Genomic DNA, 23,034 nt, shown 5'->3' with positions numbered 1-23,034 from the left:
TGCTTCTATCACCAGTCACATCCACAACTGGGTATTGTTTTTGCTTTGGCTCCATCCCTTCATTCTTTCGAGAGTCATTTCTCCACTGATCTCCAGTAGCATATTGGGCACCTACCGACCTGGAGAGTTCCTCTTCCAGTATCCTATCATTTTGCCTTTTCATACTGTTCATGGGGTTCTCAAGGCAAGAATACTGAAGTGGTTTGCCATTCCCTTCTCCAGTGGACCACATTCTGTCAGACCTCTCCACCATGACCCGCCTGTCTTAGGTGGCCCCACGGGCATGGCTTAGTTTCATTAAGTTAGACAAGGCTGTGGGCCTAGTGTGATTAGATTGACTGGTTTTCTGTGATTATGGTTTCAGTGTGTCTGCCCTCTGATGCCCTCTTGCAACACCTACCGTCTTAGTTGGGTTTCTCTTACCTTGGACATGGTGTGTCTCTTCACGGCTGCTCCAGCAAAGCTCAGCCGCTGCTCCTTACCTTGGACAAGGGGTATCTTCTCACTGCCGCCCCTCCTGACCTTCAACATGGAATAGCTCCCAGTTCAAGTTTGAACACTAGTTACATCATTATCCTTATCAGTACACTTTCCTGGGAACTGCCTATCATTTCTGGGAGAAAATATTGTAAATTCACACCTGTCATTTGGAGGATAACCTACTGTAGTATTTCTCTAAGAGTAAGTTAAGCACTCCTGTATCCAGAATACCTTCGAGATCCTCACTGAAATATGAAATGTTGGGCCCCATCCCAGTGGGTCAAAAAGATTCTTTGTCTAAAAATGTGTGATGAAAATAAAGATTCTGCGCATCCTCTGTGTGTCAGATTAGCCAGGAGCTACTAGTTTATTACTCTCCAGTGCTCGTAGAAATCCTGGAAGCAGTCTCGGAGCCTGGGAAGAGATTGAGAACGGGAGAATGAAACAGGAGAGAAGTAGAAAGAGAAGTGAGCAGAGTCTACTAATGACACGAGGTGGTCTAGCACCATCTCCTGGCCTCTTCTCAAGGCATGTGCCTCAAGGGGACATGTGACATTTGACTTCCCTTGCTTAAAAAGATTCCTGAACCTGACTCCAGCTTGTAGCAGAGGTGATGGGCCTCGTTAGGGGAACATGTTGGAAGCAACAGTGTGTGGAAGCCTGCCTTACAAATGGCTGCCTGGCCCACTGGTTGCTTTCAAGCAAGGGCCCCCAAGGAGTAGAAGGTTAACCAGATACTATGATTGTTTGGTTGAGGGCAGTGAGTACTGGGTACTGAGTGTCCAGCTGTTTTACTGGGCTAAGAGCCAAATCTCAGATGTGTTTATCCTTTCCTTTGCTCTAGTGCTAGTCTGGGGTTGGCCTTATTTCAAGCCATCTGATGCTCGAGTCCTTTGAAGGTGCTAAATTGAGCCAGATGGCATCACAGAGTGCTGGGGCAGATGAGGGCCTGGAAGTTTAGTACCCTTACTCTCGTCCCTCCCAATCTACATGGCTTACATTTTCTGTGTGGAATCTGTAACCTAAGGCAGAGGAGAATGAGGCCTTGCTCCTGTCAGTGGTGCTAAAGGCCCTCTTGGGGCCCCTTGTCACATACTCCGAGCAGGAAGGCCAGCCCTGGCACCGTAATTCTGCAGTTGTGCCTTGGCCTCTGTATACAAGCCGACTGTCTTTTGACTTGCAGCTGCCCTGGTTCCTTTGTAGACCCTTTGAACAATCTCTGTCATTAGCCTTTCTGCAGAGCTCTCTGGAGAGAGCCGTGCAAATATTTACTTTCCATCCTTGAGTAGAAAGTCAAATGACATGTTCAGGGCTGGACTTCTAAGTCCTGAAGTACCTTCTTGTGTACTGAATGCTACACTCCTTCGTCCACATGAAATTCGAGCTCTGGCTCAGTCTAAAGAAGTAGTATATCTGGATTCGGGGACTTCGGAGCCCCCGGGGGTCTTGGATGGCTAGTGCCTGTATCGTGGTAGCTAGGTGTTGGGTCAGGTCTTCAGGCTTCATAGTAGACCCTATTTTTTTTCTATCAGGGGAACAGCCTGGTATAGACAACAGACAACAGTGGTTCAGATCATGCATTCTGGAGCCAAGTTGCCTGGGTTCACATTCTGGTTCAGCCTTGAGACCTTGGACAAGTCATTTAATGAAACCCCTATCCTTTTTCTTTTAGACAGAGCTTTGTAAAGAAATCATATTTATAATTCTCGATTCGTAGCAAATTTCAACATTGGTCCATACATGGCATGCTTTAATTTTATTCATAAGTACGTTTATTTATTCATGGAGAATATTATAAACAACTGTGAAACCAACCCAGGAACTTTGTTGTTGTTCAGTCGCTCAGTCATGTCCGGCTCTTTGCAACCACCTGGACTACAGCACACCATGCTTCCCTGTCCTTCACCATCTCTCAGAGCATTCCCAAACTCATGTCCATTGAGTTGGTGATGCCATCCAACCATCTCATCCTCTGTCTTCCCCTTCTCCTCCTGCCTTCGATCTTTCCCAGCATCAGGGTCTTTTCTAATGAGTTGGCTCTTCGCGTCGGGTGACTAGGAACTTCAGCTTCAGCATCAGTCCTTCCAATGAATATTCAGGATTAATTTTCTTTAGGATTGATTGGTTTGATCTCCTTGCAGTCCACGGGACTCTCAAGAGTCTTTTCCAGCACCACAGTTCAAAAGTGTCAGTTCTTCAATGCTCAGCCTTCTTTATGGTCCACATCAGACCTTGAGTGTAAGATGGAATCCCACGTGCCTGGTAGGGCCATGGGTAGCTTGTCTGTACTAGGGGTGGGAGTTGGGTCACAAGGGAAGATAAATTGAGAACAAGGAACTTGTGAGGGGGTCTAGAACATATTCAGATACTCTAAGAGAGGGGGTTCCTAAACACTGATCATCCGTAATAGCTTAATGCAACCTCTTGGTTAAGGATTCCTGCAATAGAGAGATAAGACTATAACAGGAAAGTTCTCCCTGCCTACTCCCCAGAGGTAATTGCTGCTAAGAGGTACATTACTCTTTTGACCTTTTCTTTTTTTGACTTTTAAACTTATAGCTACATGATTAATAAATGAATACATAAAAATCCAACTATACAAATATCTAGAAACCAAGTCTAAGTCTCCCCTTCCCTGTGCCAGCCTGTCCTCCCCAGTCCTGTTCCCCTGCTGAGTTTGGTAAATATCATCCCAGTCCTTTTTGTATTCATTGACAGACATCTGAAAGTACAGAGACTGGAATTTCCCTGGCAGTCAGTGCAGGGATTAAGACTTTGCCAATCCAATGCCCAGGGTGCAAGTTTGATTCCTACTCTGGAGCCAAGATCCCACTTGCCTCACAGCCAAAAAAACCAAAATATAAAAAAACAGAAACAGTATTGTAACAGATTTAATAAAGAGTTTTAAAATGGTCCACATCAAAAAAAAAGTCATAGAAGTACAAAAACTAATCAGCCCCTTCTACAAAAAGGATCATGCTTTGTTCAATAGATTGGCTCAGTTTTGCCTATAAATGGTTATACCTCCTTTTTTGTAAGTGGTTGCAGAGTTAGTCTTCCAGAGTACTTTTTTTTTTTTTTGATGATTTTTCTACCAGTGGACATTCAGTTAGCTTTTCTGTTATTAGATACTTCTTGTTATTACAAATAACGTTGCAGTGAACATCTTTATGTATATAGTTTTGTTTGTATATGTAAGTATTTGTTACTTTGCCATATGAGTTCATATAGATTTACCTTCTTTAAATTTACTTACTTTAAAAAAATTTCCCAACTTTTTATTATAAAAATTTTCAAACATCCTGAAGAGTTGAAACAGAAAAATATAATGAACAAAGACTATATACCCTCAAGCTAGATTCGACAGTTGCCAGTTTTCCTTATTCACTGTCTCTGGTTTTCTGTTTATGTTTGCTGAATCATTTCCCCCCAGATTGTGGACATTTTGACACTTCAGTTCTAAATTCTTCAGCCTGCAGCACTCAAGGAAAAAGACATTCTCTTGTATATCCACAATACCATAATCACACTCAACAAAATTATCAGCATTCTATAATACTGCTTTATCTAATAATCTGTTTATATTCAAATTTTCCCAACTCATTCCAAGGATGTCTTTTTTTACTTTTCTTTTTAAAATCAGGATCAAGTTGATTTTCATGTTTGGTTTTGATTGTATATCTCGTCAGGTTTTGTTAATTTTACTTTTTGAAAGTCTAGGGACAGTTCCCCCCCACACACACCCTCTCCTTCATAACACTGACGTTTTGATAAGTCTGGGCCAGTCATTTTGCCAGAATGTTCCAGATTTGGATTTGTCTGAGTGTTTGTCAGGGCACCTTGTTGTTTTTCATAGCACATGGTATTCTGTTTTGTGAATGCATTGTGGTTGATTTTAGGTTGTGGGCATTCCTTTTGGGGCTCTTCTAACGAGTGGTATTTAGTCCCAAGGAATTTGCAGCACCAGTAGCCACAGTTGAAGTCTGTGGTCAGTTAATGAAGAGCGTTCCAAAGCCCAGCTTGGTTGGCCAGAACATTACCAAAGGCTTCAGCCTTTTCCCTTGAAGGCAGACTATTGTTTTAGTCTGTTCAGGCTCCTAAAAGAAAATGCCATGAACTGTGTGGTTTCTAAACCTCAGAAATTTCTCACAGTTCTGGAGGCTGGAAATCTGAGATCCAGGTACCAGCAGAGTCAAGTGGGGACCCTCTTCTGGGTCACAGGGTGGGAGGGGTAAGGGAGCTCTTGGCCTCTGATTTCATCATGACCTAATCTCCTAAAGGCTCCACCTCCTGATACCATCCCATCAGACATGAATTTGAGGGAGACACAGGCGTTCAGACCATACAGTGATCCAGTTTGATCCCCTGATTTCTTTGGCGAGGCTGCAGTCTGGAGCTGAGTTGAGAGCAGGGTCCTCGCTTTGTAATCACCCATCCTCAGTCTGCACTTCATCAGCAGCCATGGATCCTTTGGTAACACAAGTTTCCAGCCAGGTAGTGGGACCCCCTGGGTCATGAGCTGCCTCCATTCCCAGCATGTCTTCCCTCTTACAGCTGTTCTCACTTCAACTTGTCCTTCCCTCCTCATCTCCATGTGCTCTGGGTCCCACTTCCAGTACCTGTCACCATCCAATGCCTCCTGCCCTCCTTGCTTCCTCATCTTGCATCTCCCCACTGGCTCCTTCCTTTCACCTGTAACTATGTTCAGGTCTCTCCCAATTCTATTGATATTCCCCTGGAGTTATGACTTCTGTTTCTTGCCACCCATTCACCCTTGAAAGAATACCATGGACCAGGGGTCTGTAGAGTGGGCTGTATAAGGTGTTGTATTGGGGTGTGTAAAGAGAATATCAGCATTTCTATTGCCTTTTAGGATTTCATCCTTTTTTGTGTTTGCGTTTTACGTACGTGTATATCATTTGCCTTTCAGTTCTTCTCATCCTCTCCAGCCTCCTTGAGATCCAGACCCACATTCCCACTGATTGATGAGCATTTCCACCAGGTTTTCCTAGTGGGTTCACAAATTCAGCAAAGAACAAAGGTCTTACTTTGCTTTCTTATGCCTCTCCTCCTCCAACCTGCTTCCTTGTTGTAGTCCCCAGCTTAGAGAGAAGCCCCGACATCGCACCAGCCACTTAGGCCATCAGCCTGGGAGTTCTCTTTCACTTCTCCTCTTACTCCTGTGTACCCTCATCCATATCAGTTACTTAGTTCTGGTGATTCAACTTCCTTACCGTCTCTCAAACCTTCCCATCCTATGTTCTCTTGCTGTCTCTGCCTCCAAGTTCGATTTTTTAAAAACTATTCATTTATTTGTCTGCATTGGGTCCTGTTTACGCCATGTGGGATCTTCGTTGCAGCACATGAACTCTCTAGTTGTGGGATGTGGGCTTCAGCAGTTGTGGCGCGTGGGCTTAGTCGCTCCGAGGTAGGTGGGATCTTAGTTCCCCCATCAGGGATAGAACCCATGTCCCGTGCATTGCACAGCAGATTCTTAACCACTGGACCACCAGGCAAGTCCCTCAAGCTTCATTTCGACATTGCTATTGCCAGCTGCTAACTGGTCTCCCTGCCTCTACCAATATCCCTTGCACATCATACAGGACCATCCCTTAACTTTTAAAGAAAAAAATCAGACCAAATCCAATGCTTGATCTGCAGTTCCCTCCATGCTATTCTGCTGTGCTGACCTTATCCCTTTGTCTGTGAGCTTTCTCAACTAGACTGTGAGTTCCTGTAGGACAGGGACTATGTCTTCATCGTGGCTGCATACCCAGAACTGGGCACATTACCTGCCACCTGGGAGTGTCTCAGTAAATGGTTGGCTTTTTTTTTTTTCAATTGGTTGACTGAGTGTAAGAATGGGACTGTCAGGGGTGAGAAGAAGAGAGCAGTGTTGAAATTTCTTTGAGAAATAAAGAAGTCTCCAGGAGAAAGTCACTTAACGGTGGGCCAAAAAATGGATTGAGCTGGCAAGCTAAAGTTATCCTAGCAGTCATCTGATGAAATAGTGATTTGTGGCTTAGGGCTGTGGGCTGGCCCAGGTTGGTCACCATCTCTTGCTGGAGGCTCTTGCCAGGGTGGAATAATGGGATGAAATGAGCTCTAACTTTTGACCCAGAGAGACCTGGCATTAGTCTTGTGAGCCGGAGTTGAGATCCTGGCTTCACCACTCACTGGCTGCATTGATGTTGAAGAGGAGGATTTATTGAGTGTATATATATCATATTCTAGCACTGGACCAGGAGCTCTCCATGCATTATTTCACCAAACTTTATCACGACTTGATGAGGTAGGTACTGTTGTCATTCCTGTTTTACAAGATTGTGATTGGCCCAAAGGTGCATAGTAACTAAATGATGGAGCTAGAATTTCAGTCTTTTTTAAAAGCATATTTTTATTTTGGCTCTGCCAGGTCTCAGTTATGGCATGTAGGATCTTTAGCTGTGGCATGTGGGATCTAGTTCCCTGAGCAGGGATTGAACCCAGGCCCTCTGCATTGGGAACATGGAGTCTTAGCCTCTGGACCACCAGGGAAGTCCTAGAATTTCAGTCTTAACAGCCTGACTCTAGGCTGGAAATACTCATTTGGGAGTCATCAGTATATAGATAAGTGTTTAGAACCAGGAACCTGGATAATGTTATCCAGTGAGTGAGAGTAGGGAGAAAAAAAGAGCCAAGGACGTGGTTCTGGGCTCCTTCAGTGTGTAGAGGAATTAGGAACATAGAGGTCATTGGTAACCTCAGTCAAAGCAATTTCAGGGGAGTGGTGGGTGTGAAAATGTGATTGGAGTGGATGGAAGGATAATTCAGAGGAGGGGAAATGATGGCAGTGAGGAGACACAAGCCATTTGAGGAGTTTTGCTATCGACCGAAGCAGAGATATGGGGTGACAGCTGGAGGAGGCAGTGGGATCAAGGTTTTGTCTTGATTTTGTAGCTTGTTTGTTTTCTGATGGGAATGATCTAGTGAAAATGGGACAATCGCTGGTGTGTCCTTGAGTAGGCGAGAGGGGAAGGGATCTAGTCTGGGAACCCGGGACTAGCCTTAACCAGTAGCATGGCTGGTTCCTGCAGAGCAGTGGCAGAGGAGGCAGTGATGGGATGGTAGGGAGGAGGGTGATGTGAAGCTGGGAGCTTGTTGATGTTCTCTTCCAGCTGCTTCCTTTTCCCCAGTGAAATAGCCATGCCACTAGCTGAGAGGGTGGATGGGGAAAGGTTTGAGGAACGCAGAAGTTGTGAAAATAAGGGTAGGAATCATCCAGGAGAGATGAGAGTGCATGGACTTGGGAATATAATTGAATTATAAGGTTGCATTAAGGGTCCACTCAAAATTTGCAGTTATGAATTTTAAGAGTTAACAGCATAGCTTTACATTTTTCTCCAACCATGCTTACTTGCGTAGCAGAGGAACGTGAAGGCAGAGAGTTCAGTTTAACCAGGAATATGGTTTTTCAAGGCAAGTAGGGAAAAGGGTTTAGAACATATGGAAGGGAGTGATGGGCAAGTAAAGAGGTGAGGACATGAGCTTGTGAGGGCCAATAAAACAGTGGTAGGGTCAGTAGATGTAGGTCCCAGTGAAGCTGGCGGATGTGAGGGGGCGTGGAGTGAGTTGGGTAGACTGGTGGTGTTGGTTGCAGAGTGGAGTGCATGACAGAGTTTACAGAAGGGCCTCAGGTGTTGGCAGTGGTGGGTGTGACCATGGGAATAAAGAGCTGAGGTGAGATGGAGGTGAAAACTCGAGGGGAATGGAGGTCAAAGCATTACAGACTGGTGTTTGCTAAATATTGAAAACATAAAAATTTTTGACAAAGGCAGATTGGAAAGCAGTAAGAAGAAAGGTCCCTAGGATGAGTACAGCAAGAACAGTAGAGGGTGGGAGAGTCTGATGACATGAGGTTCAGACCCAGGGAGTGGTTAGGAAGAAGGAAGAAAGAATGTTCTGGGAGCAGACAGGAGTCTTCTTGGCCCAGGGTTACAAGGCGACATGGGAGGGAAAGCACCCACCACTCGAGGGGGCTGTAGAGATAGCCATGTCCTTAGAGAAGGGGCCAGGTTTTTACCAAAGAAGGTGAAGGAACTGACTGCTCAGAAAAGAGTTTGAAGATAGAGGAGCTTTGCAAATGATAGTGGGTTCCAGAGGATAGAGGGGAAGGATTTCAAGCACTGGGGAGCAGTGGAAGGTGGTCTTGGATCTGGGAATTTGTGGGAAGCCATGTGGGGATTAGAGTTCATGCATTGGTTAGTGACCTGGGAGTATTGGACTTCTTATGGTGGCAAAAGTAACCAGGGACATAGGGCACACTGGGACGGGCTGTAGGGCACACAGGGTGTGGGTCGTCTCCACAGCAGAGTGTGGGTGTGTGACTGTCAGGGTGGAAGGTCAGGAGGAAGGAGGCCCCAGATCTCCATGGATGGAGCCCATGCACTTCATGCTTCAGGCAATTTGACTTGAGAAGCCTGGAGAACTTTACCTGTCTGTTCTTTTAATTCTTAAAAAAAGGGGAAAGAAAAAAAAAAGGTGTTGACTTGGACATGAGAAGGACGTTACAACCTATGTAGCTGAAAATGTTTTTATTGCCTTTGGCTTTCAACTGCAATGATAGGACATTTTGTCTAAAGCCCTGGGAATCCCCCCACTGAAAAGGACATGTACAGCTGATATGTACATTAGAGTGGAGCTCCAGATGTCCATTCTAGAGGGCAGAGATGAATTAGCCGAATAGAACTTCTGGGGGAAGTATGACATTTCACAGAAAATGTTTATCAAATGGGGAAAACAGAAAGGGAAGCCTCCATGACAGAGTTCCTGGGCTCAGGTTCAGTGCTCTGTAAAGCAAGCTGCCTTTTTTCTGCTCAATTGCTGTATGTCCTTTATCCCCATCGCTGCCCTGCCTCTTCTTCTTTGGATGTTATTTAACCTTTCTGTGCCTTAGTTTCCTTATCTGTGTGATGGGGATGACTACAGTCCCTGCTTCACAGGAACCTTACAATAATCAAGTGAGATAACACATGTTAAGCATTTAACACAGGGCATGGCACACAAGTACTTTCTAAATATTCTTTGTTATTAAAGGACCACTAGTAGCTAGCTTCCTGCTTGCCTTCAGCTCTCTGCTTCCTGCCACTTTATGGTTTTCTTATGTTGCTCTCCTCTTTCATCCCCTTCCGTTCCTCTCCCTGGCCTTGGCTGTCAGTGGTGCCCACACCTAGTTGAACACTCTCTGTGGCCTTCTGAGGTAGAGAACTCTTGGAATAGGAGGAGAAATAGGCAGGAAAGACACTGTTGATGGGGGCAGTCTCCTGGGCAGCCCAGCTGAGATCTGTGACTGACGTGTCTCCAGAGCTCCAGTGGGAGCTGGGAGCTCTGTTTTGGAGGCCAAGCTTAGCCACTGTGTGATGTGGAGCCTGTTGCCACATGGGGCAGAGCAGGCCATGAGGGTAGGGATCCTGTGAACAGGGAGGGACTGGGCCTAGTCCCCAGGTGAAGGACAATTGCTGATCCTGCTGCTCCTAATGCGCTTCTGTTGCCTCCCCGCTTGTTACCAGGGTTTCCTTTCCACTGCGCATCTCCACTCTGCACCCCTGTTGCCCCTGCGCATCTCCCTCGTGCTGTGTATGTCCAAGGTGTTAGCATTTTTTGTGGGAGGGAAGGAGCAGGGTGTGGGGTAGCAGAGTCTATAAGCTAAGACTGGAAACTTAGAGCCAGCCCACCTGGGTTTAAATCTGGGCTGCATCAGCAAATAGTTGTGTGCCCTTGGGTAAGTTCTCTTAACTTCTCTGTGCCTCAGTTTCTCATCTGTAAAATGGAGCTAATGGGAGCAGCGCAGGTGAATTAATAGGTGAACTGATAGTGAACAAATTGCTTAATCGTTCCTGGCACACAATAGGGACTCTACAAATATTTGTTCTAGTAAAATTGTTCAAAAATTTATTTTTACAACACTCTCATTTCAATTTTACCAGTGCCAGAAGTAGGGTAGAGAGGTTAACTGACTTGCCCAAGGCCATGGAGCTATTATTAAGCGGCAGAATCAAATGGAGAACAGGGCTTTGACCGACTCCAGAGTCTGTGCTTGCGGCCGCAGCGCTGACCTGCCTCCCTGGACGTGCAGGTGGGGAGTCTGCTTTCCAGAAGAGGTGTGAGGGAGGGGAAGTCAGGGGGCCCCACGAGTCCAGGTGGGTAAATAACGCTTGAGTCTGGGAGTTAAGCAGGGGTGCTGCCTGGAGACCTGGGACCAGGAGCTGCCGGCCCTCTGCCCGGTTTTCTGCTCCCTGCAGTGGGCGAGCAGCCTGCAGTCCCAGACCCCATTTTGGGAAGAGCTCTAGTCCTTTAGATACCTGAAGATGTGGCTTAACAGCCAGAGAGTTGAGCCTTCCTGAAACTTTTGCCTGCTCTCTGTGGGACTGCAATCAAGTCAGTTAATTTATTAATAGTAGGGTGATCCCAGACCACATTGCTCTGAGGGACCCCGTGGACCTCTCAGGCATCCAAAGTTAGCTCCTGCTGGTGGTGCTCACTCACTGTAAAACCCCACGACCCTATTCTACAGACCCACTGGGAACCTTGTTTCTTTTTCTGGGATTTTACATTTCCTTGAGTACAAAATAATCATCTGGGTCAGTGGGAAATTTTCCTTCTGCATGAGTTTTATTTTCAGTAGCCAGAGCAGGGTCCACAGTCCTCCCAGCTCCCAGTGTTGGAGCTCTGCCATCTTTTGGTTTCACTCCTTGGCTCAAGGCCTTGGGTTCCTGGGCGTGGGGAGCCCAGAATTGGGCCCTCTCATGAGCTCACAGGCTTGGTTCTGTGCTCACTCGTAGGGAGGCAGCTGATCGTTGCATTGGGTGTCCTTGTTTCCTTGGGCTTCCCCTTGGTGGGGGGTGTGTGTATCTGTGTGTCTGTGTGTGTAGGGCTGTGTAAGCCCTGGAGGCCAGGCCTCTCGCCAGCGGCTGCAGTTCTTTTCCCGGAATTGAGTTAGACTGAACAGCTGTTTCCACTCTCCAGCCGCTGCCAAGCGCTGAAGCACGGTCCCCGTGCCAGGTTGAAAGCGCACTCCACTTTGGTAATTTAGAGCTTCCATTTTGAGCGAAATGGGAAGCAGGAGTGAATGAATGAGCGTGTTGGTTGGAAGGAGGGTGGGGATACTCTTTTTTGGCAAGCCATGCCAGAATTGGCCCAGCTGCTTAGTCTTTGCCCAAAATTAGGGCTAACCCTGGACTGACCCCAAGTATCCAGTGGAGAAACTCTTTATTCTTGGATCGCGACTTAACCAGACTTGGCAATCAGTACCTTTAAATCTGGAAACTGGGAATAATAAATCCTACCCTGTATGTTCTTCTTGTCTAATGAGACATAAACTTTTAAGTAGTCCACCAGCTACTCAGTAGGAGCAGGAAGTGATGTAAGGCTGTGTTTCTTCAAGTATATTCTGCAGAACACTAAGTGCTTTTTTTTAAACAAATGCACTAGCTAACCAAGTTTAGGAAATGCCAAACAAACAATGTTAAGCAGTCGTCTTACTTTCAGGTCCTTAATCTACCACTGACCTACACGGTGAATTTCCAAGGGAGGAGGAGATAGATTGTGTTTAACCTTTCTTAAATTTTTAACCACACTGTCTGAGTGGAGCATTTTTCAAGTACTATCTCTACAAAATGCACTTTGGAAGACTAGCCTAGGTCATAGGTATAGTCATTTCATTGTTTCTTCTCTAATTGTGAAGGGAGTTGAACTGGTTAAAGTGTGTGGGCTTGCTAAGCTGTGGGTCCTTGAGAGGAGGGCAGGCATTCAGCTCGAGAATCTCTTAGAATGAGTGCTTCCTGCTCTGAAACGCCTCTCCCTCCTGTCCTTGCAGCTCCCCTTTGAATTGGAGATTTACTACATTCAGCATGTTATGCTCTACGTGGTGCCCATCTACCTGCTCTGGAAAGGAGGTAAGGCCAGCAAACCCCATCCCTGTGCCAGCTCCACACCTACCTTCTCTTCTTCTGTTGAGGGGGGGCAGTCACAACCTCTTGGGTGTCTTATCAGAAACCTGAGGTGCTCCCTGACTGAGTCTCTGCAGTATGTTTCATGCCAGACACCAGGCAGTGGGAAAATGGGCACAGCTGAGGCCTGCACAGAGCCTGGTGGTTTCTCATCCTTTGTGTGCGTGAGCTCAGGGCCACTGACAGCCCGTCACGGGGCCGAGGCCTCAGGCTGTTTGTCCGTGGTGGCCTTGGGCTTGCATGGACAGAGTGTGCCCACACTCTGTCACTCACTTCTGCTCTTGCCTTCTCCCTGCCTCAGCGTGCAGCAGAGGGTAGAGGGACCTTGTGCTTTTGCTCATTATATGCATCCTGTCTGAACCAGAAAAGATACTGAAAGGGGCAAGATGTCCAGGAATTTGGGATTATGGGATTAAGGGAAAAGGCTAGTGAAGGAGCAGCCATCTTCATGTAAAACAGACCATGGAAACCTTCATTTGATCAAAGGGAGAGACCACCGACCTGGTCAAGAGGCTGATCTGTTTGTGACCTCACAGTGTAGTTCAGTTCAGTTGCTCAGTCGTGTCCGACTCTTTGCGACCCCATGAATCACAGCACGCCAGGCCTCCCTGTCCATCACCAACTCCTGGAGTTCACTCAGACTCACGTCCATTGAGTCAGTGATGCCATCCAGCCATCTCATCCTCTGTTGTCCCCTTCTCCTCCTGCCCCCAATCCCTCCCAGCGTCAAAATCTTTTCCAATGAGTCAACTCTTTGCATGAGGTGGCCAAAGTACTGGAGTTTCAGCTTTAGCATCATTCCTTCCAAAGAAATCCCAGGGTTGATCTCCTTCAGAATGGACTGGTTGGATCTCCTTGCAGTCCAAGGGACTCTCAAGAGTCTTCTCCAACACCACAGTTCAAAAGCATCAATTCTTCGGCGCTCAGCTTTCTTCACAGTCCAACTCTCACATCCATACGTGACTACTGGAAAAACCATAGCCTCACAACGACCCTTAAATGATCCACCTCCTTCTGTTGGGTTAGACTAAAGGAAAGGAGAGTTCACTCATTCTACACTAGTTGTGAGACCCGCCCTCCGCGCCCCCCCCCCCCCCCCCGCCCCGGCCCTTCTTAATGTTCTGACCTTCCTGAAAGGCCCCATACCTGGAAGTCAACCTCTTCTAGTCTGAGCCACCAGCCTCTCTATCTTGGTTCCTGGGACTTTGCTGGGAGACTAACCTCACCCAGGGCAGCAGGGGTTTCATTTCTATCTCATTAAAAATTCCATGAAGCCACATGGACCCTAAAGCCTTCTGGGAGATGGTTTGGAAGTTGTGCTTCCTCTAACTCAGAAATTCTAGCAAATTTTTAAGAACTCCCAGCATGAGGGAGCCTTAAGTACCCATCAACTGGGGGTCATGTAGGAGGATGGAAACTGTTGCTCTCCATGGAGTCTTCTAGCTCTGTTCTTTGAGGCTGCTTTTTACCTGTGCTGCCACATGGGGGCTCACATTGTCAAAGAGCACTTCTTTTTAATTTGCTCTAAACACATCCTTTTTCCTGACTGAGCTTTAAGAGAAGTCTGACTTTCCATATCCAGGTGACCTATGCCATTTCTCAGGAAAGAGCTTCCTAATAATATTTAAGTCTCAGAGGTACAATCATTCTGAAGGGAACCGGACAGAAAGCTGTCCCAGGCCTCCAGACCCCCACCACTCATGGTTCCTGAGGTGTGGGATGCAAGTTTTGACCAAATGTGCACGGATATTAGTTAAAACTATTTGTATTCTGAGGCATTATAAAAGTCTGCTGGTTGGCTGAGTCAGAGTGGTCTGATAGCAGCCTTTACCTCCCCCATCTCTTCAAAAAATCCCATCTGGGAAGCTACACTTTCTAGAAGTGACTGACTCCACTGTAGCCTTCTATTGAATCTATAGCTGCACTGTTTGGGGGAACCAAGCTAAGAAAGGGATTCCAATTTATACACACACACTCTGTTAGATCCAATTTGTGCGTTCACCCACTGTCCCTGAGTCTTTCCCTTCTCCTCTGGTGCCTGGCCTTGAAAAGAGGCTGTAATAATAGTAACAGTAATAACAACCACAGTATAACCATCAATGCCTGCTTTTCATTCAGTGTTTTCTGTGTGCAAGATGCTGTGCTAGGCATGTTTTGTGTAAAACATAAAAGCAATGTATGTATCTTTGTTAGAAAATAGTTTATTGGTCTTTTTTAAGCCATAATGCTCTTGCACACTTAATAGACTGTAGTATCAGTTCAGTTCAGTCGCTCAGTCATGTCTGACTCTTTGCGACCCCATGGACTACAGCTCGCCAGGCCTCCCTGGCCATCACCAACTCCCAGAGTTTACTCAAATTCATGTCCATTGAGTCAGTGATGCCATCCACCCATCTCATCCTCTGTCGTCCCCTTCTCCTCCTGCCTTCAATCTTTCCCAGCATCAGGGTCTTTTCCAGTGAGTCAGTTCTTCTCATCAGGTGGCCAAAATATTGGAGTTTCAGCCAAAATATTGGAGTTTCAGCTTCAGCATCAATCCTTCCAATGAATATTCAGGACTGATTTCCTTTGGGATGGACTGGTTGGATCTCCTTGCAGTCCAAGGGACTCTCAAGAGTCTTCTCCAACACCACAGTTCCAAAGCATCAATTCTTTGGCGCTCAGCTTTCTTTATAGTCCAACTCTCACATCCATACATGAATGACTACTGGAAAAACCATAGCCTTGACTAGACGGACCTTTGTTGGCAAAGTAATGTCTCTGCTTTTTAATATGCTGTCTAGGTTGGTCATAAGTTTCCTTCCAAGGAGTAAGCGTCTTTTAATTTCATGGCTGCTGTAACCATCTGCAGTGATTTTGGAGCCCCCAAAAATAAAGTCTGTCACTGTTTCCATTGTTTCCCCATCCATTTGCCATGAAGTGATGGGACCAGATGCCATGATCTTAGTTTTCTGAATGTTAAGTTTTAAGCCAACTTTTTCACTCTCTTCTTTCACTTTGATCAAGAGGTTCTTTAGTTCTTCAGTAGAGTATAAACGTAACCTTGATATGTGCTGAGAAACCAAAAAATCCATCTCACTTGCCTTATGGCAGTGGTCTTGAACCGGACCTGCAGTAACTCCGAGGTATGCCTGTGCTTGTTCAACACCTACTGTGTGCAGAGGATTTGTGCCAGGGAATCAGAGACGAACCAGACAGGCCCAGTCCTTTCACAAGGAGTGCCTGTTTGAGAGGATAGACACAACTGAGAGTGTCATAGGGTTTCTGAAGCCTTTCTACCTTCCCTGCTTTATCATTTCTGGGTTCTTGTGTTCTCAGCTTCCTTTCTGGCTCTTTGCTGCCATCTGCTGTTCACTTGGGGGAAATCATGAGCATTTGGGGAAATTTGGGTTTCCTGATGTTGTTTCACCTTAGGATGAGCCTGATGTCGGCCTTCCAGAGGGAACATGGAACTGGAGTGAACAGGGGAAAGAGGATTTCCTGAAAATCAAAAAGCTGAGAGTTTGGGTCTTCTCTTCCCTAATAGAATTCTTGTAATTTTGTAGAAATAAGTGTTTGAGAAGTTTTTACCCAAGGCCAGACTAGGTCTCCTCTCCAGTACCCCACATGCTAAGGAGCCCTGTGTCCCTGAAAGGGAAGGTCCTGCTTAATGGGAATCTCTCTCTCCTCATTGCTACAGCCATTTGGCACCTTCGTAGTAAACATGGCCTCTCCTGTCCACGCTGCGCTTTTCTTCCTCCTTCCTCCAGCCACACTCTTTGTTTCTGTTTCCTTTCCTGTCAGCTCTGAAATGTGGACCTACATGTTTTATAACCCCAGCCTCAGCTCTTCACAAAACACAGAGTCCTCCCATCTCTTGCCTGAAACCCTCTAACTGCGGCTGTTGTATCTGCCCAGCCCCATATGCCACCCATCTCTCCACTGTCTCTTCCAGACCGTTTTTTCGTCTCTGCCTTATGTGTGGGTGCTTTTTTCTTTACCATCCTCCTTACCCCTTTCTTTGATTTCCACCACCATTTGAACCTCTTGGTCACTTTCCCTGCATTCCTAGGTACCTTTGGCCCATGGCACTCTCACTATTTTCAATACAGCTCTAGCCAGCATCCTGAGAACCTTCTGGTGAGGACTGCTCATCCCACCCCCAGCTTCTCAGTGTGTGAGCTTATTAATTATAGTGACTTCTGTTCCCCTTTCAGGACCTTGCTTTCCGCTAAAACTCTTCCGAGATCATAAGCATTATGTCCTTTTCTTTGACCTAAATCTGTGCTTCTTCCAACCTCTCCTTTTCTCCAAATCAGCTGTACCGCCATGACAAGTTACTGGAACTTTCCCTTTACCAGTTCCTGAGCATGTCTCACTCCCTTGTGCCTTGCACTCAGGTTCGTGTCCAATCCCAGTGCTGACTGTTAGTCTTGTGAGTAAACTTCTCAACTCTTTCAGGTTTGGGCCAGTGGAATCCCATGATCTCTCTTATTGTCAGCACCATCACTCACTCCCTCTGTGTCTCTACACTCTGCCCTCAGAGATCTTGTGACAAAGCTTGGCCTCCCACTCCAAACTTCCTGTCCAGTCTATTCAAACTTCCAATCCTTTCCACTCTCAGTAGATATTCTCCCAACAAATGACTGGGGAAATAAGAGATTTTCGAGTGGGAATTCCCTCAGCCACTTCCCTCCACGCTGCCCACACCCATCCTTACGTTCCTCCCTCCGATCTTGGAGGGAGCGGTATTCCTCCTGCTCGTGGCCGTGGCCGGTCACACCCGGCTGTTGTTCCATTGCATCCTTTCCGCCTCCTCTGGAACCTCTAGCCCTCAATTGGTCACGTGTTCATCAGTGCTTGGATTTTCAGTATACTAAAGTCTTCGCTAGTCTAAAAAACTTTAACTCCACACAACTATATCTTTTATCCTCCCCTCACATCATAAAGTAGTCCAAACAATATTTCCCAAGTTTCAGTTCTTAGGACATAACATTTTTTGCCTTATCCATGTATTCGCCTCTATTATTATGTACGTGATATTAAACCTACTAATTTTTTTCCTAAGATATATTTGTTTTTAAGAGAAGCTTGTGAAATCCTGGATTCAGTACACTGATTATCTATTTTAGTACACCTCTTAAGATTTTCTTTATTTTTGGCTGTGCCTGGGCTTTCGCTAGTTGCAGTGTGCAGGCTGCGAATTGAGGTGGCTTCTCTTGTTGCGGAACACTGGCTCTAGGGCGCACAGGCTTCAGTGCTTGCTGCTCGTGGGCTCTTGATTGCAGGCTGAGTAGTTGCAGCGCATAGGCTTAGTTGCCCCACGGCGTGCGGAATCTTCCCAAACCAGGGACTGACACCATGTCCCCTGCATTGGCAGCTGGATTCTTAACCACTGGACCACCAGGGAAGTCCTATTTTAATACACTTTAAATATATCACTTTTAAGTTAAATGTTTATCTATTTACCACTTGAAATCATGTCATGAATAGGACATAACTTTGAGTGACACTTGTTTACATCTGATGAGCCTTCCTCTCAGTTACTTTCATTCATCAGAACATCACCATCAGACGTCTACCTCACTGCCCACCTCTTTATGGGAAGAGCTCTTCTAAAGATTTCCAACAACTATGTGACCAAATGTGGTGACCGTCTCATAGGCTTTATCCTGCCTGCCCTCTGCTACACTGGACGTTGTTGACCACTCCCTTTTGGAATATTCTACTCTCAGGGCTTCCAGTATCCACCCCCCACTCCATCCCCATCTCGCCATCCGTGCCTTCCCAAGTCTCTTGCAGTCCTCTGTCCTCTGAGATGTTGATTTCCCCAGAGTTCTGTTCTGGGCTCACCTCTTGCTCTGCTAGTCCTGTTGTGGTCTCACGTGCTTACACAGTTTAGCTACCAGCCCGTGCTGTGATGGCCATGAGGTCACCTTCGGCAGCCCTTAATCTTAGGAGATTCCTTTTCACATAGTTCACTCCAGCGTGTCTTCCTGAATGTGTCAAGCTCACCGCAGCTTGGCCTACCTGCGTGCACTCATCTTGCCATCAGCCCTGCTTCTCGCCCTGTGGTTTTTGACAGATGGCACCACTCAGTCACTCCAGCTAGAAGCAGGGAATCATCTCTACCCCCGCATCTGTTTCATCCATGCATCTAACACATATGTCTTCATCCATTTGGACTGCCACAAGCAAATACTACTGACTGGGTAGCTTATAAACAAGAGAAACTTACTGCTCACAGTTCTGGAGGCTGGGAAGTCTGAGATAAAGTCACCAGTGTGCTCACCTTCTTGTAAGGCCCCTCTTCCTGGTTCACAGCTGGCCCCTTCTTTTTGTGGCCTCACGTGGTGGATGGGACGAGTGATCCTTTTGGTGTATCTTTTATAAAAGAAGGGGCCGGCTATGAGCCAGGAAGAGGGGCCTCACAAGAAGGCGACCATGCTGGTGATTTTTATCTCAGACTTCCCAGGCTCCACCCTCATGGCTTAAGCACCTCCCAAAGGCCCCAGCCCCCAATACCTTCACGTTGGGGGGTTGGAATTTTACCACATGAATTTTCGGTGACACAGACATTCAAACCATAGCAGCATATTTATACGTGCCTTCGGGGCTTCCCTGGTGGCTCAGAGGTTAAAGCGTCTGCCTCCAGTGCAGGAGACCCGGGTTCGATCCCTGGGTCTGGAAGATCCCCTGGAGAAGGAAATGGCAATCCACTCCAGTATTCTTGCCTGGAGAATTCCATGGATGGAGAAGCCTAGTAGGTTACAGTCCACGGGGTCGCAAAGAGTCGGACACGACTGAGCGGCTTCACCTCACCTCACCTCACCTCTTTCTAACAAGGCTCTATGCTGGCCATTGGGATGCCCTGATGAGTGAAATCAGACCCCATCCCACCCCTCCTCTCATAGAATTCATAATGTTGTGGGAGGAGCCAGGTGTGAATTGAATAATCACACAAATGAATGTTGAGTTAGAATTGACCTCCGTACTCTGAAGGAAAGGGGTATGTTTTTACAAGCGCATATGGCAACCCACTCTGATATTCTTGCCTGGAGAATCCCATGGACAGAGGAGCCTGGCGGGCTACAGTCCACAGGATCGCACACAGTCAGACGTGACTAAGCACACACACGTTGTACACATGAAACTTGTATGATACTATAAATCAATTCTTCTTCAATAAAAGAAATGAAAGGTTACCTGACCCTTTTCAATCTGCCTTTCCAAAGCCCCTCTGTGACAGGCGTCAGACATTGTTTCCAGCTCTTCACATAACATTACCCCATTGAATCCCCATCACAGTCCTTCGGGTAGGTGTTACTGTTACCTCTGTTTTATAGATGAGGAAACTGGTATTCAGATAGTAAGTAGCCGACCCAGGATTTGAACTCAACTTGCGAGGCTTTTAGACACAAGACTGCAACACTCTTAGTTTATTTATTCCATCTCCTCTTTGTAGACATTCAGTTTGTTTCCAGCCTCTTGCTAATATAAATAACAATGTGCCGAATGACCTTGAACCTATAATACCACTTTCCAAGTATGCAAGGGTATCTAAATAATAAATCCCCCTAAGTGGAACTGCTGAGTTAGAGAGTATATGTGTTTGTAAATTTGATGAATAATTCCAAACCCCCAAAAGTTCTATCAATTTAAATGTTTCTTAGCAATATGGAAGAGTGTGTTTCCACACAGCCTCACCAAAGGAGTATATTTCCAAACTTTCCACTTTTTTTCCCATCTGATGGGTAAAACTAATGGTATATTGATCCACTTTTAATTTGAATTTCTCTTACTTTGAGTCAGGCTGAGCCTCTTTATACATGTTTAAATTGGCATTCGATTTCCTTGTCCTTGAATTATGTGTTCCTCTCATGTGCTCATTCTTCTCTTGTTGATTTTTTTTTTAAATACAAAATTGAATCCTGGGAGCTCTTTAGTCTTTTGTAATACACCTGCAGATATTTCCCCCACTTTTGTCATCTGTTTTATAACTTCAAAGTGAAAGTATAGTTGCTCAGTCATTTCTGACTCTTTGTGACCCCATGGTCTGTAGCCCGTCAGGCTCCTCTGTCATGGGGGTTCTCCAGACAAGAATATTGGAGTGGGTTTCCATGTCCTCTTCTAGGGGATCTTCCCAACCCAGGGATTGAGCCCAGACCTCTTGCATTGCAGGCAGATTCTTTACCATCTGAGCCACCAGGGTGGCTTTGCGCGTGATTTATTTTTGCCATGTAGGATGTTTATATTTCTGTGTAATGTATCTATTATTTCATGGCATCTGAATTTTGAGTCAGGACTAGAAAGCCCTTCCTTACTCCAAGGTCGTTAAAAAAATATCCCTTATTTTCTTTTGCTATGTTAGTGGTTTGGTTTAAGTGTCTGTTTACATGCCCATCACCCCAAGGACAGGAATTATTCTCTTGTTCTTCATATTTCTGGACTGAATGAAAGACTGTATGTCCACACACTGCACATTGCCCATATTCTGTTAGACATCTTACAAGCTAATATTTATTGTGTGCTTTCCATGGACTAAGCACTCGGTAAGAGTTTCATAGGGCAATGTTGAGCTGGTTGAATCTGCACAAAGTTCACTAGACTTACGCAGTCCATGATACTGGATACGGGGAGTGGGGGTAGGGGGAGAATCACATCTTCATTTGCATTAACTCCAATTGAAATGTAGTATTTCCTTTAGTTCTGAATCACAGCAAACCACAATCCTTGGGTTGCATTTGCACTCCTTGGCAAGTTGCCATTCATATAAATCGGATACTTTCTGCTTGTTTCAACTGCTCAGATATCTTGCAAAATCATTTGCACTTCATCATCACCTCAACATTTTAAAAAGTTTTTAAAAGTATTTTAATAACTGTATTTTGATATTGTATTGTTTTGTTTTCTTTCATGACCCTGTATCTTTCTATTTTTTATACTTAGCAGCTTTATTTTGAGCCAGAGCCCCAAAGCGCCCAAGGAATTTGTGGCACCCCTGCACTAGAGCTTAAACTGCCATTTGAAACCACTATAGGTAGTTGCTAGGTTTGGACACTGCGTTCAAATCCTGGCGTTGGCCCTCGGGCTAGTGCCTTCACCCGTTTGCATATTTTCTCATTTGTAGAATGGGGATTGGTAGGTGTGTTGTGAGGAGTCAGTGAGCTCACGTATGTAAAGGTCCTGACACATGGTAAATGGTATATTCTATTTTTCTGGTATTATTACTGCTGCTGTTATTATTTTTAACCACTTCACTGCCTCTTGTTAATTGCAGATCTTACCTTCCAAGTATACTGTGGGTTCTTGGGGTCAGGGTGTGCCTTGCTGACTTCTGAAGCTGCAGCCTTGCCCATGCAGAGTGTCTGTCAGTGGACTTACCTTTGCTGGCAGCCCTCCTTTTAGATGTCTGCTTCTCCTCTGCATCCCATGCCTCACCTGTCTCCTGGTTATCCTCCTCCTCTGGCTATTTCTCCTTGGGCTCATTTGCCCTGCCTGTCTCAGCGATCCTGGCATTCCGCGTCTGTAGCTCTGACTGCAGGCCTGAGGAGATATCTTTGGCCAGCCTCCTCAGTTCCATGCTCCTCCTTGCAAGCTGCTCTTCTCCCTCCTCCTCTACTTCTTATCTTAGTGCCAAAGCCCAAATTCCTGCCAGCTTCCTGGATCCCCTCCTCTGCCTCACCCCCAGTACCAATCAGTTCAGAAGTTCTGAGGATCCAGATTCTCAAAATGCTTGCACATTGGACGTTCCTCTCTGTCCCCCCCACCTGTCCTAGCGCAGGGTCTCAGCCTCCATTGCTGGGACTAGTACCTTGTTTCTTGTCTCGTCTCCCTGCCCCCCTCCCCGATCACCCCTACCTCCCACCCAGTCTGCCTAGTGTCCAGTCTCCAGAATACCTTTCTAAAGAAAGCAAATCTGATAAGAATTCTCTCCACTGCTTCAAATTCTCATGCAGGATAAAGACCAAACTCCTGCCTTATGGGCATTCGAGACTGTTCACAATCGACACTTGCCTGTCTCTTTGACCTCATTTCCCATCACTTAGACTTCAGCTCCCATTTCCTTACTTTCAAAGCCCCACCTGCTTCCGCTCTTGCTGCCCCCACCTCCCCTCCCCCACCCCCCGCCGCATATACACACCAGCTTCTCTGCTTTGGCCTGGCAAAGTCTGTGTCCTCCCCTACAAATCAGCCCAAAGGAGCAACTCCTCTCTGGATCTATGTCTGACTTTCCTAGGCGACCTAAGGCACATTTTCCTGAAAGTTCCATATACTTTTAATAATTCTGTATCTAATTGTTTAATCTGTGTTTAGCCACTAGGTGGCAGTCTTGTCTTTTCATCATTTCAGGAGATGAAGATAATTCAGATCATGTTTTATTTGAATTTAAATTAATGTTCACTAAATTACTAGTATTTATTATAAATAAGATGCTATAGGAGCCAGGGAGAGGATGAAGTCTTCTGAAGCCCCAGAACATTGGTCTGGTTAGCCATAGTGTGATTGGGGGATTGAGTGCCCCTCATGGAGAGGGAACTCAGAAGGAAGGAGCATATTTTAAGGAGGAAGATGAGTTTACTTGAGT

General features: G+C 46.0%; 1 protein-coding gene across 19 annotated transcripts in view; it reads left to right on the top strand.

Annotated features, from left to right (window-relative positions):
- Nucleotides 1-23,034, top strand: part of TMEM164 (transmembrane protein 164) — a 386,200-nt gene that overhangs the window by 136,440 nt on the left and 226,726 nt on the right. For all 19 annotated transcript variants that reach the window (XM_070290931.1, XM_070290932.1, XM_070290935.1 and 16 more), the window contains one exon: nucleotides 12,335-12,413. In XM_070290931.1, coding sequence (XP_070147032.1) covers nucleotides 12,335-12,413 — 79 coding nt within the window. The remainder of the gene's footprint in view (nucleotides 1-12,334; nucleotides 12,414-23,034) is intronic.

Source organism: Ovis canadensis, chromosome X, assembly GCF_042477335.2.
Source record: "Ovis canadensis isolate MfBH-ARS-UI-01 breed Bighorn chromosome X, ARS-UI_OviCan_v2, whole genome shotgun sequence".
NCBI classification, from domain to species: domain Eukaryota; kingdom Metazoa; phylum Chordata; class Mammalia; order Artiodactyla; family Bovidae; genus Ovis; species Ovis canadensis.
Note: the sequence above shows the minus strand (reverse complement) of the source record. Positions and strands in the feature narration are given on the sequence as shown.